This window comes from Melitaea cinxia, chromosome 12, assembly GCF_905220565.1.
Source record: "Melitaea cinxia chromosome 12, ilMelCinx1.1, whole genome shotgun sequence".
Classification (NCBI taxonomy): domain Eukaryota; kingdom Metazoa; phylum Arthropoda; class Insecta; order Lepidoptera; family Nymphalidae; genus Melitaea; species Melitaea cinxia.
Window position 1 is genome coordinate 9,877,531 of NC_059405.1, and position 19,396 is coordinate 9,896,926.

Sequence of the window (19,396 nt, forward strand, 5' to 3'; positions counted from 1 at the left end):
TCGTGCATCGGAGCTGTGTGAAAACATGAACATTACATATTTTTAATAAAAAAGACATAAACCGTAATTCAATATAAATCCGCTTCAACTAAAAAACCCGCCGTAATAAGCGATGTCAGCGCTTCGCGCGAATCGACGACGGGCCTTTTATGAAATTTCTGCCTACAATCGCTAACAAAATGTTAGAAATAACAGTAGAACATTATATAATTCTACAATTTTATAATGTCGCGTTATATGGAATACGAACAAAGTATTACTATTTTTTCGTCGATCTACGTTGTATTACTCTTCGATGTAATTGAAGTCGGTTTTTTTTTCGTTTGCGAGCAAACACAATTATATTATAGATAATTGCTTGCTCTACTGACATCAGCAACTAAAAAGTCGTTATTGCTTTTGTTTTTGTAAATTAATTAATTATTAAAATTATGTAGGTATATGACGGCTTTAATTCTGAAACAGCGTCAACATGATTGAGGGTCCGTAATTTTTTTATTGTTTAATTTCAAATCAACTCACCTATAATAATACTTTTTTTGTAATTTTGTAAAGTGATAATTATTATACTTATTGAATGCGAATTATTCGCACGGGTATAGCTAGTAAAGGGTTATAATAAAAATAAATAAAATAAAAATAAAAAAGCCTTTTATTTCTTGCGAATTTTTGACAAAAGTACCAAAAAATAAAAAAATACATCTAACATAATTCAATGCATACATTTAACAGAAAAATACCCTTTTCCATCTAAGAACTTAAGTAATTTTGTTATTACACTTGGTTTCACAAAAACTTAACTTTAAACTAAACTTTAACTCTTTCCTATTTTATACAATTAGAATTAAAAACAAGTATTATTCTATTATTATGTTAACAATATTAAATGAAGTTTATTCAAATTAAAATATATACATTAAAATAAACAAAATCTAATCGAATCAAGGAAAATTATTCAAATAAATCAAACAGGATCTTAGCTACACAATTTCAATATATTATAATTTGGTTATAATAATACTACAACGATAAAATTTACGAGGTGACTGTAGGTACTCGAACCGAAGCAGAAATTAGTAACCAAGAGCGGATCCAGCTTTGGCGCCGGGGGAGGGGATCACATAGCCGTCACAAGAAGTTATAATTTAATTATTAATTTTAATAATAATAGATACACTTAAAAAATAGATATTTTATTAATGTAGGTATCTAAGTACTGCGCTTAAAAATTAAAATAAATCTTAAAAAAAATTAAAATAACCTTTAAAATATCTGGATCCGCCCTTGTGGCTTGTATGTAACCATGTAATTGCAAAAGGAGCAAATATTTTAGAAGGTATCCCGGAAAACAGCTTATTAAAATTTCTAAATGACAGTAATTGAATCTTATATGCGTTAATCTATAAAAAACCCCTTATATGAGTATATGTCACAGCTATGAATATACATATACATAAAGAAATTAACAAGCTAAATCTAAAATATTTATTATAAATATATCTTAATATATAATTTGGATATATTATCTATGTCATGATGATGATGATGACTGATGATATAATTTGGATATATTATTAATATATCCGCCAACCCGCAGTGGAGCAGCGTGGTGGATTAAGCTCCAATCCTTCTCGTACGTATAGAAAGAGGCCTAGGCAGAGGGATGATACAGGCTGAATGCATGCGACATGCGAATGCATGTAAATGTAGTAAATAACTAATAAATTTACCTGTAAATATTATTTTGCTTAGTAATGCTTTGTTTTAACGGCAAATTGATTTAATTCGATCTTTTTTATTTGTCTTAATTTTGATTAAATTTGATTTTGTTTGTTTTGATGTTTGTCTCATTTTAATTTTATGGTATTTAAACTATTGTATTTTAATTATTTTGTTTGATATTTGTGTTTCAATTTATGAAAATTTAATTATATGTATTTACTGACTGAATTTTGATTAACTTAATTTAACTTGATTGGATTTTATACGACATAATAGGTTTTTATTATTATTAAATGTAATGTAAATTGATGTCATTTAATTTGTTTTGTTTGATTTATAACAACTTGTTGGTTTTACTAGTTAATTCAAATTGATGTATCTCGTCTGGGCTTTTTTTTTTTTTTTTTTTTTTTTTTTTTTGATATCGCAGGATAACCCATTTACGGGTGATATCCAGGATGCCCGGGTAGGCATTCCTAGACCGTATGTCGGCTTAGCACTTGGGGGTGCACTACCGACCAAAACCCCTGCGGGAGCCTTCAGCCACTTTAATTGGAGGGTCCCGGATCTGCAGGCAACAGGATCCCTCCAGCGACAGGCTGGCCTCGGCGAAAGGCTTCTCCTCCATGGGACTGTCCGGCTCACCTCTGAACAATCCCGACGACGCCATGTCTAGCAGGACCGGGTTCCCATCCCGGCCCGACATGGGCACAGGGGCGTTACTGGAAACGCATTAAGTAGCGCCTCCTACGCACCCCCGATAAAATCATGAGTGAAATTAGAAATAAAAAGAAAAAACAAACAATCCTGAAGACATGGGGATTTGAACTCTGGTCTTCTATATCACTCCCGACCGGCCGACTTCCCACCGAGCTATTACAACTTTATTAACAACTTCGAAATTTACCTTCATATTATAACGATATTGTAGCTATTTTTTCAGAGCCTAAAAACCGGGATAAAACGACATTTTCTAAAAATGAATCTTAGCTATATCAATTTATCGCTCCCGAAATCCCCTGCATACATTTCATGAAAACCGTTGGAGCCGTTTACGAGTATCAAATTCTATATATATATATATACAAGAATTGCTCGTTGATGTACTATAACTGAGGTTTAAAAATTAACGTCATACAATTGCGAGAAAACTTGTTGCGCTGAAAACTCTTGTCTTTAAAAAAGAATTCACTTTAGTATTTAAATACTATCATACCATTTAGAATATATATTTTTTATTTTATCTATTCTCTATCTATATATTATTATAATTTTTTTTTTCTATTTTGAGTATTTGCTATTGTATAATCAAGTTTTCTTATAAGTATTGTTACACTATTTGTGCCGCGACTTCGTCCGCGTGGAATTTAAAAAAAAATGTTTAGTTCTCAGAGTTACAAAATAAATAAATTTCTAAAATAAAAGGAGCCTAAGTTACTCCTTATTACATCAGCTATCTGCCATTGAAAGTCCCGTCAAAATTGGTGCAGCCGTTCCAAATATTAACCGGAGCAAATAGACAGATAGACAAACAGACAGACAGACCGACAAAAATTGTAAAAAAATGTAATTTTGGTATATGTATTATATATATTTGGTATACATCCATATGAATTTAGTAAAAAGCGGTTATTTCAATATTACAAACAGACACTCCAAATTTATTTATTTGTAAAGAGTATAGATGTATAGATTAACAGCATAACTCTGCATGTCGCGTTTGCTTCAATATGGTTATTCATTTAGAAATGTAGTCTAATAAAATAACATTAAATTTCCTATGTATCGTAACATATAAAAACTGCTAGCAATTCTTAATAAATAAATTACTTGCAAGAGAAGAGTCATATACTAAGCATCATATTTTATCATTAAAACCCATATTAATTTTTGACTATTGAAAAAAAGTAGCAGTTAGAAATTGTCAAGAGATCAAAAAAAAAATACATATTATAAAGACGAGAGCGTTTAAATTCAGAGTGGAACAAGAATCAAAATACTTATTACTAAACTAGCTGCGCTTGCTTGACTTTGTCCGTGTGGCATAGTGACCGTCATGTTCAACGTGATTCTTTAAATTAGTATAACTTTTTTATGAATGTTAAGCTAAGCTTGCCACAATATATTAGTTAAACCGCATCTAAATCGGATAAGCCTTTTCTGAGATTAGCGTGCACAAACGCACAGACAAACAGACAAAAGTTCTGACAATGATTGTTTTGGGTGCTATTTGCGTCGATGAAGATCCAAATAATATTTTTTTCTCTTATATATTAAATGTTCAGACAGCGATCCACAGTCCAGCGATTACATTTTTATTATAATTATGTATTAATTAATCATTTATTTATTTAACGTTAACACCAACAAGACATACACTAACAAGAACAGAAAAAGAATGAATTTTTACAAAAATATTAATCATTGGAAAAATACTTAGCATGACAAATTTACTATAATTGAAATTTATTATTGGAGTGATAATTTATTGAAAACATTGCTTTTAGGTAGTACCACAATTTCCTGACAGAAAAAAAAAACAAGACAAGCTGCTATACACACATTACGCTGACGTATACGTATTTATTATTATATATCTACGTGCTAATTAATACAAATGTGAATGTAATTTTATGTACGTTCGGCTAAGTTCGGACTATTTTTCGATGACTTACAAGTTTATTAGAATATTTTTTTGAGTAATGATTCGAAAGGTAATTTTTCAATAAATTTTGTTACGTTTTTATCTTACTTCATAACACGAAATAAATATTGTTTAATGGAAACTTAAAGCTAAGGTATGAAATAGAAAGATGTCTATGTGTGTAATATGTCACATTAAAAAAATAGTAGGTTATTATGCACAAACAGCTAAATTGAGGTAGGACACAGCAAATAACTCCAGTTAAATTATAATTGTAATATAGGTATCCTCATTCCTTAGGTAAAAAATTATAAAAAACTAGCTGACCCGGCGAACTTCGTATCGCCTAACACAAACTTTATCGTATGGTATTAAAGTTCAAATTGACTTTTAAGTATTATCACAAATCTTTTGTATGGGAGTATAGAAAAGTGTTGTTTTTAGACTTTTTTAGGAAATTTAAATTTTTTTTTTGAATTTTTCTCTCCGTAAGAACCATCCTCGTACTTCAAGGAATATTTTAAAAAAAGATTTAGCGAAATCGGTCCAACCGTTCTCGAGTTTTGCACTTAGCAACACATTCAGCGACTCTTTTTTATATTATAGATAATATATGTATTTTGAATAAATGAAATAAACAAAAACTTATTCAATAATTGTATTATAAAAAATTCAAAGCTCTGTGGAGAAATATTGTGTTATTTATTGTGTACTGTACACAAAAATATGAAACGGTACATGGATAACACAATATTTCCCGTATAAAATAAATTAATCCATTCATACACAGTATAAGATAATAATTATTACTTTTAGAAACTGATTCGCTAGCCCGGATTAATTATTTGCAATGTAATTTGATATATCGCAGAATAATTATTCCAGCGGGATTGTGAAGAAATAAGCTAGTTGGTCTTCGTGGTGTTTGTAGTGTCGGCATTAAATATATTTTATACGTGTTCTAACAAATAGTAACATCCGATATGTATTAATGAATGATTAAAAAATATATACAAAATAAATCCTTTAAACGAGAGAATAATATCTTTAAACGAGCAATTTTTGTATATACCTATATAATATCAATCTTGGCTGACGGCTCCAACTAGTTAGCAAGGATTCATTTTTAGAAAATGTCGTTTTAACATTGTTTTCTTGCAATGAAAAACTGCTACAATATCATTACAATACTAAGGTAAATTTTGCCATCCCTTATAAGGTTATAATAGCTCAGGTGGGAAATCGGGCTATCCAGAATTTAAATGACCAAGGTTCGAGTTCAGATGTGTCCAGTCAGATTACTTTTTATTTCTTACTTTTATCTAACATATCGAGCAAACCTCGCTCATCCAGGTACCTACTATATAATTAGGTAATAAAACAAAATTCTGTTTTAGTTTATGTAGTCTCATACAGTTTAATTTAAAAATAAAAACAATTGCAAGTTCTGAAAAAGAAAACCACGAATCATTATGTACCTAAATACAAAATGAATATCTAGAAACACATATAATATGCAAAACATAAATTTTGTTTGATATATAGGCGCATATATTATTTTATTTCTTATATGTATAACATACTAAAATATTATTTTATGAATTTCAACAATAATGAAATAAAATTAAATAATAAAATGAGAGAGATATAAATCGGTCACTCGGACAGTACTCTTTTGAGTTCGCCATTATAATTTCGGAATACATTATACCTACCTAATGTTCGAATTAAGAGTACGTAAACGGTTGAAGTACATTGATGTTCGTACCTACAGCGTTATAATCCAATGACACGCGCTGTTGCCGCTTTTATCAATTCTAGCGCGTCGAGTTGAAGGTCACTTGCACGGAGCGGCAACGTCGTAGAAGTATCGATAAAAATTTCGTTAATTCTTGATATTAGAGGTAACGTTATCAGTATCGTTAAAATTCTATTTAACGGTAAAATTTAACGTTAAAAAACGTTTTCGTTACCGAATTACCGTTAAAAGTTTTAACGGTAAAACAGGTATCTGTTAAAATTAACGCTATTTACCGGTACTTTATAATGGTAATTGGTAACGGTAACAAGCCCTGCATTATACCTACCTAATGTTCGAATTAAGAGTACGTAAACGGTTGAAGTACATTGATGTTCGTACCTACAGCGTTATAATCCAATGACACGCGCTGTTGCCGCTTTTATCAATCCTAGCGCGTCGAGTTGAAGGTCACTTGCACGGAGCGGCAACGTCGTAGAAGTATCGATAAAAATTTCGTTAATTCTTGATATTAGAGGTAACGTTATCAGTATCGTTAAAATTCTATTTAACGGTAAAATTTAACGTTAAAAAACGTTTTCGTTACCGAATTACCGTTAAAAGTTTTAACGGTAAAACAGGTATCTGTTAAAATTAACGCTATTTACCGGTACTTTATAATGGTAATTGGTAACGGTAACAAGCCCTGCCCAATAGTCACGTAGTTAAACGTCAAATGTCAAAAAACAAACTACTGTTTTATTATCTGTACATGGTATGGTGTTAGCGGCCGATCAGCAGTTCACTTTTTAACGATTTTTATATTGGTTCATATTACCCGCAGAAATATCGCCATGTCAATGATGAAGACAAATATGCTGGTAAAATAATGAGATATAATCACATTAAATAGTTTTTCGCTTTAGTTTTTCTACTTTTTATTACGTAACTACAGGTACGCTCGCTGAGTACTTCATCAGCTGCAGCTCAACTTGTCAAAGCTCCAGTGCAAGTGTTCGGTTTGGAGGGCAGATATGCTTCGGCTTTGTATTCCGCTGCTTCAAAGTCCAAGAGCTTGGATACAGTCGAAAAGGAGCTCACTAACTTCCAGCAATCTATTAAAACCGATGCCAAACTTAAGGAGTTCCTCATCAACCCTACTCTTAAGAGAAACCTAAAAGTCGAGGCTTTGAAACATTTGACTTCTAAAGTAAGTTTGTTACAATGTTATATTTTATAATTTAATGTGCGCACTAGACTAACCTGTTCATTTAGGCTACTATTAGAAACAGCTTGTTTTTTTGAAGTATTTGCATAATAAACAAGAATTATTTAAATGGCTAATCCCATTTTAATAATTCTTGTTTAGGTCCTAAAATTTTATTGCACTTTTCTCATGCTTTCTAATTGCGTTTATATGTGCCTCAATTTACTTAAAATCAAAGCAAAGGTTACAAATTATATTATGATGTTTGTTTATTTTTATTGTTATATCAGCAAATTTTATAATTAACTTAATTTGCAGTCAAAAAGTGAAACTTAGACTAGAAAATTATTTTAATATTTGATTTTTTAAATTTGCAGACAAGCATGTCTCCAACTACAGGCAATTTATTGGGCCTCATGGCTGAAAATGGTCGCCTGGGTAAACTTGAGTCTGTTATCAATGCCTTCAAAATTATGATGGCTGCCCACCGAGGAGAGGTTACTTGTGAAGTAATTACTGCGAAACCTTTGGACCAAGCTCAAAAGCAGAGTTTGGAAGCTGCTCTTAAGGTAATATTGTGTTTTCCATTTTCTATTTTCAGTCAGTCCGTCAGTTCAGCCTATTGCTGTCTACTGCTGGACATAGGGCTCCCCAAGCTTGCGCCAGACATCCCGGTTTTCTGCAATCCTCATCCAGCTTACACCGGCAATCTTACATAGATCGTCGGTCCAATGGCCATTTTGTCATAAATATTCCACTGACAGGTTTTGTGTCGAGGAAAATTTTACTTTAACTACTCAAATTCATTATACTCAGAATTAAATAGTTTGACCAGAACAGGTAATAAATGTGTAAAGAAATATGTTCTAAACAGAAGGGGTGTGTGTGAACTTTACAAACATTTTCTAGACATGATCATTTGGATATATTTAATGTAAATATGCTAAAAATTTCTATGAAAAATAATGAAGTACTTTTGTAATTACAGCCTGTGATCATATGGACACATTAAGCATTAGGAATGATTTAAAAATAAGTTGTTTTTTGTTTTTATTACATGTTTGAAATACAAAAAAAAAAAAAAATTAATTAATGACACAATATGTTGATTATTATGTATAAGACAGTATGAAAATGAGCAAAACAATTTATACATAGCCCTACTTTACACTTTATAAATTCAGTTCTTATAATACTTTTGTATGTATTTGAACAACATCTATCTCATCTATTGCAAGGCCCTGCCAAATGTCCAAAATTATCAAGGCATATATCATCAGGTACTTACATTTTGTAGTTGAAGAACAACCATATCCTGCTGGTAGATTTTTATGTTTTTTAAATAGGCAGTATATAACTGCTACATTCAGGCTCTCTTTTGTTCATTAGAATCCAAAGATTTACCATAGCAGCATCACGAAAAAGTAGACCAGTACCATTTTTTGCAATATACTCTTATTCTGTTACATGCTAGATTTTTGTCCAGAAAATTAAAATAAAATCAAGTATATAAATTTAATATACATACTTTAACAATATTTTTGATAAGACAATCATTACAAACAATCATCTTCAAATCAGTTTAAAATACACGATAAAAGGTACTCAAGTATACACTAATTTATTAGTGCCCACTATGTCAATTTGATTATATATTTAATTAGCTTTGATTTAACAAAATGTTTATAGCGATAATTTTACAAATAGAAGCCATTGGTACTGAAAATTTTAGATGTTTTTCGGTCTTAAATTATTTTATAGTATCATTTCATAAAAAAAAAATATTGTATTTTCTAAATCCTAAGTGTCAAATTACTGGTTGAATTTATTTAAAGTTGATTCATGTTTTTAATAATCTTTTTTTGCCAATATATGTATATTGATTTGATTCCATTCATACAATAGTCATCATATTATTTTCATAAATAATGTTTAGGTGAAAACTAATAAATTCTCTTCTTTATTTTTAGAAATTCCTGAAAGGCAGTGAAACGCTACACCTTACTTCCAAAGTGGACCCATCTCTCATTGGCGGTATGGTTGTGTCAATTGGGGACAAATATGTGGACATGAGCATTGCCAGCAAAGTGAAGAAATACACTGAACTCATCAGTGCTGCTGTTTAATTTACATAAATATGGGGATATTCTGTAGCGGATCTATTTATGTTAAAATTAGTCATGTTCCATATTGTTTACAAATATAAGTGAAGATCAAATTTGTGTGTCATTGTTTATTTTTACCTATTTAATATGTTTAATTCTATTTGTTAAAAAATTACTCTTGTTTTCATATGAGCAATATATATATATATATATATATATATATATATATATATATATATATATATTGCTCATTACACACGTACATTATTGCTAGTTACTAAGAAGAATAATAAAGAAAAAAGAATAATGGTTGCTTGACACATGAAAAATACAGTGAGTGTAAAATTGCAAATAATTATAATCAACCCCAAAAAGCAAATGAGTATGGAGTTCTTCACATTAAAAACATTTATGTGGAAGGCTTCTAGTGTGTTTATTGAAGTACGACTCTTGTCCTTGGCCTGAATTGTGTGGAAACATGTAGAAAGGTTTGACTTCTGCACGGAATCAAATAGGATTCCAATGAAGATATACCTAATGAAGAGAAAAGGTCTTTTGTTTGTTATAGGTCAGGTGCCAAGAAAACACTGCACAGCCAGTTTTTGTGTTTTTTTCTTCTGTGCAAGTTTGTGCCAGAATTTGGAGAGCCAAGCCATTTACTAACCTTTTTGTTTGTTTTATTACTTTTTTACTCTCGCACTACTGTGTCCTGTTGTAACATCGTTTCTCACCACCATGGGTAGACTGATAGAGATCTATTCAAAATTATAAGAATTGGCAAGGATGCTATATAAATTAGTATTAATAGGATTAAGATGTTGATATTTGTAATAAATAGATTATTTTAGAGATTAATTGTATAGAAGCTCCTATAGGGGTGACATGATCACTTCATGATCGAACTCCTTAATTAAATAAAGAAAATATAAGAATAAATAGATAAGTTCACCTTTGTCAAAATTCTTTGTAAAAATAGTTTATACTTGTTTTTAAAGTGCAATAAAGAATATATATTAAAATGAAGGATCTAGTTCTTTTATACTTTTTTGATAATTCATAGAAAGTATATTTCAATAAAAGTTAAATTCAATCAATTAGAATACAATAAATGGTGACACTAGATAAAATTGTTAATATGATTTCATGAATTGAATGACAAGATGAAATAATACAAGGAAATTATTAGTCAAAAAATTTATTTGTGCACTTGCACATGAAATTAAACATCTTTTAAGTATAACAAAAATATTAGTCTCAGATATATAACTAAGTTACATTTCTTTAGAATCAACAAGGGTGAGATCATGTCACATTGAGATCAAGTAAATTAATAATATGATTAATACTAAAATAAGACTATCCTTCCGTTGGAGCTGTTTCTCCTTTAAGCAGTGCATTTTCTGCTTCGAGCTCTGCAATACGGGCGCGGGCAACCTCTAACTCATCCTCTCCACCGTCTGTGCCAAGGTGTTTACGCACATACTCTAACGCATCTTCTGGTTTATCTGGTTCCTCGTAAAGACTTACAAGGACTTTTGTAAGAGCATCCATTACTCCTGCACGTTCTAAATACCGTCTAAATTCTTCTCGTTTTGAATCAATAGGCTGAAGATGTAATAAATGAGTGTATGAAATACTTCGTATGGAACTTTAATCCATTATTATCTTTTAAATATTTTTATAGTTAAATTATTTTTTAAGATAGAATACAATTATCTTTATAAACAGTTTATTTATTGTGATAAAAAACTTATATTGCATTACTTACTTTATACGAAGACATGTTTGTAAAGTTTGTTCTTATGCCTTGTAATAAACAAACAATAAAAATTTAAAATGTCCCACGATTATTCAAAAATATTATTAAATATTCAAGTGATAAAATTCAAACACTGAATCGAATATTTTGTTTGAAATAGCTTGTCACAAAGTATAGATTAACTCACAGATAATAACAATATTTATACTTGATTTATACTATCGACAAGCTTATGACTAACAAGCCCTGCTTAAGGCAGCTTTACAGTTACAATATTATAATTATTTTACTAGCGACCTGCCCCGGTTATGCACGGGGTGCAATGCTGATGCTAAATACTATCAACAACAAAATTAAAAATCAATACAAAAAAAATATATTTTATTTTATTTTAAAAACACCACGTGTGAGCAGTCGTCCGCCTGGGTGCAGCGAGATGTGGTCGCATAGATGTGGTCGTGCTAGCATTCGCCACCTCGCCACGGCGCACAGTGGTCCCGATTTAATAAAATATGGACATTGATGCTAGAGAGAGAGACAATTACTGATGGTTAATATTTGGATAACAAATAAGACAAAAAAAAAAATAATATTATCCTACCACGACTATTTCTTGGTAAAAAAAAATAATTACTCTTTTTTGTATGAAAGAAATTACGTTTCTGTTAATTTTTCGAAATTCTTAAGAGTTGTCGAGATATCTATCACATAATATGTTAGAAAACAAGTGATTCTGAGTTTTTCATTCGAAGATACTTTTTACTTAATTCTGCGTACTTTTGAGTTAAGGCGAGTTGAAAAAACGAATTTTTTATATTAAATATGTCCTTACTTTAGGATTATATAGTAACTGAAATGCTTACAATGTTTGAAATTTTAAATTTAATAATAGTTTTTGAGATAAGTTTGAAGAAATACAAACTCAACGCAGCGGGGTTCACGCAGTTGCGGGAGGGGGGGGGGGCAACCTTCATTTATGAGTTGTAGTTTAGTCCACTAGAAACAAAACTCATTTAACATTTGGGTCAAAGTTTTCTTGAGAAATCTCTGTTTCCTCTGAAAGTTCATTGTTTAAGATCAATGTGCTGGCCTCTGGGAATAGTTGTTATTACGATCGAATAAATTTTGCGACCCCACTATTACGAGGGGGAGAGGAGGTGGGCAAACCGTCTCTTCCTTGCCCCCGTACGTCTGCGCCGGAGTGGGTCAGGGGAGATGTCATTCTCCCTGGCCCGCTCCACGGCCTCCTTCTGCGTCATTACGTCTTCGCAGAAGGAGACCACCGCCTGCCACGTTCTCTCACTGTTGAGCATGGCTTTTACGAGATCCTGTCCTAGGACTTTGGTATTAACCCTATTGTAACTCACTTAAGAACCTATTGTGTTTCACTCTCATAGTGAATGTGACGTAAGTATATATCCTAGATAAAATGTTGGTTATTATTTAATTACAAAAAGAGAGATAGATTTTTAAATTTCTTATAGCACAAGAAAAGGGCTATCAAGTCTATCACGTTTCAGACTGTAATATCAGACTGCTGGGCATAAACTTCCTTCTCTATGTAGGAGAAGAGTCTAAACTTAATCCACCACGCTGCTCCACTGCAGGTTGGTGGATATATGAGTAACGATTGCTATCAGGTGTATATGAAAACAACTAGGCCCGGCAGCTGAACGTCCTCTTCGAGGCACGGTGGAGAGTCCCACTGGGACAGACATCCAAACCCGAAAGAAATATTTGTAAATAAAAACAAAACCGTCTCGAGCTGGAATCAAAACCGTATCCCACCGGCTGTGCTGGCGCCGACACGGCACACGTACCACTACACCAAAGCGGTTGTTTCAATTTCAAGTCTATAGTTTTCCTTATCAATTCATAAAGTAGCTTATACAACCACAAACATATTGCGGATAAGTTGAAGAGAACGTATCGGTTACAAAGTCAGATTTTGGTACAAAAACATAATTTTTGAAAAAAAAAGGGGTTTAATTTCAACATACCCATTCTTGGTTTGCTGTGTGTTTACGGCAGCAAGAATATAGTTACCCCTTCTCTTCCCGTGGATGTCGTAAGAGGCGACTAAGGAATAACACAGTTCCACTACCACCTTGGAACTTAAAAAGCCGACCGATGGCGGTATAAACATCCAACTGATGGCTTTGAAATACACAGGTCGAAGACGGGAAGCAGCGTCTTCGGTGCGACAAAGCCAGCCCTGCGGTCACGAACCCGCCTACCTGGTGTGGGCAAAACACATGAGTTCACGCCATTTTTGGCACGAACTTGTGGAGACCTCTGTCCAGCAGTGGACTGTATTAGGATGAAATGATGAAGAAGATTGTGTACATTAAATATATATACCCACTAATCATGAATGCTACTAATACTAGTGATAGCCATACAGGGCTAGTTCTCAAAAAAGCGGCACCGTATTTATAGAGGCAGGTTAAAAACAAGAACAATTTAGTGATATATTTTAACAAAATAAAGTTTTTATGTCTTTTGAGAGGTATACAAAAACACGACACCTACTGCTTTGGTAGGTGTCGTACTTTCGGAAGTTATAGAAAAAGTATTTACCTTACTTATGAGCTTAAATGTGTCTGCAAATTTTTAAATTTAATAGTATTAAAACAATATATCAAAAATTGACATTGATTTTGAGTTATATGTGTCTAAACTGAAAAGTCAAAACTACTTACAAGTTTTTTTAACCGACTTCAAAAAAGGTAGAAGTTACTAAATTCAACCGTATATACTTACATTATATATTTTTTTATATATTTTCGGAGATAACTTCGTCTTTTATGAACTAATTTTGATAATTCTTCTTTTTGTTGGAAACGAGATATCCCGTATGGTACCATCATAAGGAAACCAGGATCTGATGTTGGAATCCCAGAGAAATCGAGGGAAACCTTCGAAAATCGTAGTGAAGACTAGTGCGTTTGTTAATTTTTTTCGTCTACTTATGTTGTATTATTTGTCGAGGCAATTGAAGTCGGTTTTTTTTTCGTTTGCGAGCAAAAACAATTTTACATTAAAATAAAATCATTTTCGTATTCTTGTATTATCTTTTTTTAAATTTCTATTTCACACAGAAAAATTTATGCAACAATATATATAAATAAGAGCATGTAACTTATATTTTTATAGCTTATACCTTACCAACACAATACCGGCACACAAAAACAGCTCAACAGGGTTTATATAATTTTATAGTATTGTTTTTAGGGACAAATGTGATATAATTCTGCAGGTTTTGCATTTTTGTTGAAATGTCTTTTAAATAAAAACCTTATAAAATTATTATATATTTTATTGTTTAATGTTAATAAACAATACAATACCAAATAAGTATTTCATTTTTCAAGCGTTAAACAAATTATAGAGTTAGGAGATAGTGAAGTTAAATTAAAATTTATAAGTAAACCTCTATTCTAGCGAGCACTATTTCTGATTAAAGCAATTTTAAGTTACTAAGACTCATCATCACTTCCAGCCTTTGCTTTAGGTTTTGGTCCTCCAGCTCTCTTAGCCATAATGATTTGATCAACTTTTAAAATAGTAGTTGCAGCACCAACCGCATATTTAAGGCCCCAGTATTTCAAAACATATGCATCAAATATTCCTTTTTCTTTTGCATCACATACACCATTATTTTCTGAGTTAATGTCATATCCTGCTAATTTGTTGTTCTCCTAAAAGAAAATATGATATCAAAATATTGTAAATATAAAATTTATTTAGTATTGTATAATTGTGTTTGCAGGCAAACGAAGAAAAACCGCCCTCAATTATATCAACAAGTAATACAACGTTGGTAGACAAAAAAATTGTCGAGTAAATACGCATTATCAAAGATTACTCCAAAAGTTGTAATCAGATCTCGATGAAATTTAAATGTGACCACATGATAAACACCGGCTTTCGATTAAATTAAAAATCATCAAAATCGGTACACCCAGTAAAAAGTTATGCGGCTTTTCGAGAGTTTCCCTCTATTTCTCTGGGATCCCATCATCAGATCCTGGTTTCCTTATCATGGTACCAAACTAGGGATATCTCCTTTCCAACGAAACAAGAATTATCAAAATCGGTTCATAAACGACGGAGTTATCCCCAAACATACATAATATATATATATACGGTCGAATTGAGTAGCCTCCTCTTTTTTTTGAAGTCGGTTAAAAATATAAATAATTTTAACAAATATTGTTGAACCAAAAATTTAAAAGCGTAGATATTTTGTTTAATTTTATATATATTTGTCTAAGCCATTTAAGGTTTGCTGACGATATAGTCCTTCTAGAAGAAGGCCCAAATAAGTATAATTTTAATGTCATTATATACGTAATGATGACGCGGCTCTTGTGGGTTGGATTCCTGCACACAGAACACATTTGTATTAGTCATTTACATGTTTGCCATGGTCTTAGCATTTGTGCTTGTGTTGCCAGAACCCCAACTAAGTAAATCCTAGTGGGGGGAGTTTAGTGTGAGACATATATTAATTTATTTATCATTAATCTAAAGTTAATATCATTACCGTGTGTGCTTTATAGATGTTGTTAACAACTTCTGTGGCATTCGCGCCAGAATTCTCAGCTAAAGCACGAGGAATGTTCTCAAGTGCCAGAGCAAATTTCCTTACAGCATACTGTTCTAATCCAGGTAAAGTATCAGCATATGTAAGAAGCTGCTGAGCTAGTTCTATTTCTGTGGCTCCTGCGCCAGGCAAGAACCTATAAAAGGCAAGATTTAATGTAATTTTTTCAGTCTCATACACTAAATGTATTAATTTTATAATCTAAATTGCATGTATTGACAGCAAATATTTAGTAATCATTATCAATTTAGAAAAGTAATTTTTTTTTCAATTCAACCAAATTATTTATTTTTCAGTAAAAATAATTAATTATCTAGTGCTAAACTATTTTGTGTAGATAAAAGGAATCTTAGTTTACCTTCCATCCCTAGCAATACTTTTGAATGTGTTTACACCATCGTCAATGGCTCTTTCAATGTCGTCCATATAGTTGTCAGTGGATCCTCTGATAACAATAGTTGAAATACGGGACTCACTGCTATCCATGCTAAACACAACTACTCTTGTGTCTCCCACTTCATCGACTCTTACTGTATCACAATAACCTAATTCTTCAGCTGTGGGTGTGGTTAATCTTGGCAGTACCTAAAATATAACATTAGTAGGTTTAAATAATAGTAATATGTGCCTTTCACTACCACCTTGGAACTTAAAAAGCCGACCGGCGGGATATCCATCCAACTGCTGGCTTTGAAATACACAGGCCGAAGATGGGCAGCAGCGTCTTCGGTGCGACAAAGCCAGTACTGCGGTCACCAACCCGCCTGCCCAGCGTGGTGACTATGGGCAAAACACATGAGTTCACGTTATTTTTGGCGTAAACTTGTGGAGGCCTATGTCCAGCAGTGGACTGTATACTGTTTGGACACGACAGGTTATTTCTCAATAATCTGTCGCGTCCAAGCAGTAGGTGACGTGTTTTTATATTTTTGTCAAAAGACATAAAAACTTTATTTTGTTAAGATATATCACTAAATTGTTCTTGTTTTTACTCTGCCTATATAAATACGGTGCCTTTTTTTGACAACTAGCCCTGTATGGCTAGTATTAGTAGCATTGATGATGTGGATGGGGGTGTGAGGAACATGGTGTTGAATTCCTCATCAACCATTGCAAAGGGAGGATCCTCCGACCAGACGGTTATTGTGTCTGGTGGGCTACTGCCCCAATGGTTGTTGTCGGGTTCTTGTATATATACTCCATCACTTTGATAGTATAATGTAGGATATGTCAGTTTTCTCTAATTTGTGCGCAATAGATGTCGCACCAGTGGGTATATATATATTTAATGTACACAATCTTCTTCATCATTAGTAACTTCTCCCTTTTTAGAAGTCGGTTAAAATAAATAAATTTCTATAATAAAAGTGGCCTTAGTTACTCCTTGTTACATCAGTTATTTGCCAATGAAAGTTCCGTCAAAATTGATCCAACAATATGCATTTAGTAAAAAGCAGTTATTTTAATATTTCCAACAGACACTTCAATTTTATTTATTTGCATAGAGTATAGATTAGGTAGCCAGATTATTGAGGTAGATTCTTTATTGAAAATCATTATTCTATGACTTACAAGAACATGTTAGTAAACCTAATGTCATCAAAATCCAGTCACAAAACTTCAAATTTATAATTTCTATCACATATATAGTTGTTTTTTTTTTTTTTTAATACATTGGAGTTTTAAAACAAGAAAAAGTATAAGTTAGTATGGCCATTGCCAATAAGTAAATATTCTTGAAAACATTATACTTACAGTTGCATTAACAGTTTTAGCAAGACGACGCAGATCAAACTTAGAATTGAGACGTACAGCCATAACACCATATTTATTTAGGAAATGAAGAGCCATGTCGCCAAACTTGGCTCCGGCTACAACAACTTTTACACCTGCATCAGCAATGTCTTTAATTTGTTTTTCCAATAGAGATTCCTCTCCCTTACTGAAATTAAGCAGTTCATCAGCTGTTTTGATGAGAACTGTGCCTTTAGTTTCAGTTTGAGTAATATCCACGGGGCAGGAGTAAATCACGATTTTAGCTTTTGATGCACTTGAGATGTCACCTTCAACCTCCCGCTTAAATACCATTCCTGAAAGCATTTCTGACTGGAGAAGCCCAGCTCCTATGATCTAAAAATAATTGTTTTGTTTATAATTTTGTATAAAGAATTTTTATTTTAATATTTATATGAAAAATAAAGCATGGCTAGAAGTGAATAAGTAAACTTCAAAAATACTCACCTTGCATATTCTGACATTATCAACATTGAATGTGGTTTTCTCAGGAAGAATTGCAACACAGGCCTTAGCTACAAGACCTGCTATGAAGTCTTCATTACCATATTGTTTAGACATTATGGCCGGTTTAATACCATTGATAACAGCTTCCATATTTTTACAATCTTTGATTTCATGGCAAATAAGTTGAGGAAGTATTTCTAGGCACTTATCGAGTGCCTTCTCATACCCTTCTGCGATTTCACTTGTAGTTACTCCTAGTCTCAGTAACTCCTCTGCAGCCTCTAGCAAGGCTCCAGATAGTACAATAACAAAGTTTGTACCATCTCCAACTTCTGCATCTTGCATTTGACTAGCCAAAACCATAAGTTTTGCAGCAGGATGTTCTACATCTAACTCTCTGATGATAGTTCCAGCATCACTAGTCACAAATTGCTTTTCAATGTGATTAATAATCATCTTGTTCATGCCATTAGGACCGTAAGCAGAACGGACACTTTGGGCAAACTGTTTGCATGCATTTATGTTACGGTAAACAGCTTCCTCTAATCCAGAATACATCTGTAATAACATTTATTACTTAAAAAGTCTAAAGTATTTAAAACTTTAAATAATATATATGTATACCATACATAGTAGGTATTCCAGTAGTTAAAATGAGACTTCATGAATGAGATTTAAAACAGAAAATAACTCTTCATTTATTCAAAAAAGCTGCTTTATTCATTCATCAAAAGATTATTAATCACGAAATTGTATGAAATATATAATGCATTAGAGTATTTTTTTATTTTAATTAAAATATTTCATCACGTTTAATATTAGAATGCTTATAAGAAATTACTACACACAATACTTAAAAAGATTTATTCTAATAAAAATTCATACGGACACCGACTCCACATGACAATAGTCAAATTTTTGGTTATCATAATTTAAACTCACCCGCGCCCCATCTTTTAACATTTGGGGTACACCCGGTGCTTTTGGTATATGTAAAGCCATTGTATTAATACTGTTTTAATAAACTGATACGTTTATTTTATCAAAATTACTAAATATTAATTCTTTCGTACAAAGAAATCTAAGAATGATGATCGAGTGTAGACCAAAGAGTATAGAAAATTAGTGTAGACAACATAGATATATTTAATGGGAAATTGGGAATAGACCAAAGAGAATGTATTTATAAATTTAGGCAATCTTGCAATATACAAAAAAAATAAAGAAACAAGTTATAATAATAAAATAATAATAATTTCTTTATTTCAGGTAACAATTGACCCATAAAACAATTATACTTAAACAAATAAATCTAAAAAATGAATGAATGTCACGACAATTTGAAAAATACAATAATAAAATCACATTAAT

At 31.9% G+C, this 19,396-nt stretch overlaps 3 protein-coding genes and 1 long non-coding RNA gene across 4 annotated transcripts; 1 reads left to right on the top strand and 3 right to left on the bottom strand.

The window, feature by feature from the left end:
- Positions 1-5,757: 5,757 nt before the first annotated feature.
- Positions 5,758-6,151, bottom strand: LOC123658695. Its single transcript, XR_006743919.1, has 2 exons — positions 6,082-6,151; positions 5,758-5,813 (listed from the first exon to the last, which is right to left on the bottom strand). It is a non-coding gene; the product is annotated as an uncharacterized LOC123658695 (long non-coding RNA).
- A 681-nt stretch (positions 6,152-6,832) lies between these two features.
- Positions 6,833-9,529, top strand: LOC123658418 (ATP synthase subunit O, mitochondrial). Its single transcript, XM_045593843.1, has 4 exons — positions 6,833-6,985; positions 7,060-7,314; positions 7,689-7,880; positions 9,282-9,529. The coding sequence occupies exons 1-4, from the start codon at positions 6,959-6,961 to the stop codon at positions 9,435-9,437; spliced, it is 630 nt and encodes a 209-aa protein (XP_045449799.1). The 5' UTR covers positions 6,833-6,958; the 3' UTR covers positions 9,438-9,529.
- Positions 9,530-10,595: 1,066 nt separating this feature from the next.
- Positions 10,596-11,433, bottom strand: LOC123658364 (c-Myc-binding protein). The gene is made up of 2 exons (XM_045593794.1): positions 11,185-11,433; positions 10,596-11,021 (listed from the first exon to the last, which is right to left on the bottom strand). The coding sequence occupies exons 1-2, from the start codon at positions 11,197-11,199 to the stop codon at positions 10,773-10,775; spliced, it is 264 nt and encodes an 87-aa protein (XP_045449750.1). The 5' UTR covers positions 11,200-11,433; the 3' UTR covers positions 10,596-10,772.
- A 3,045-nt stretch (positions 11,434-14,478) lies between these two features.
- LOC123658175 (T-complex protein 1 subunit theta) lies at positions 14,479-19,143 on the bottom strand. Its single transcript, XM_045593615.1, has 6 exons — positions 18,968-19,143; positions 18,026-18,583; positions 17,540-17,914; positions 16,143-16,369; positions 15,725-15,920; positions 14,479-14,876 (listed from the first exon to the last, which is right to left on the bottom strand). The coding sequence occupies exons 1-6, from the start codon at positions 19,025-19,027 to the stop codon at positions 14,655-14,657; spliced, it is 1,638 nt and encodes a 545-aa protein (XP_045449571.1). The 5' UTR covers positions 19,028-19,143; the 3' UTR covers positions 14,479-14,654.
- Between the last annotated feature and the right edge of the window lie 253 nt (positions 19,144-19,396).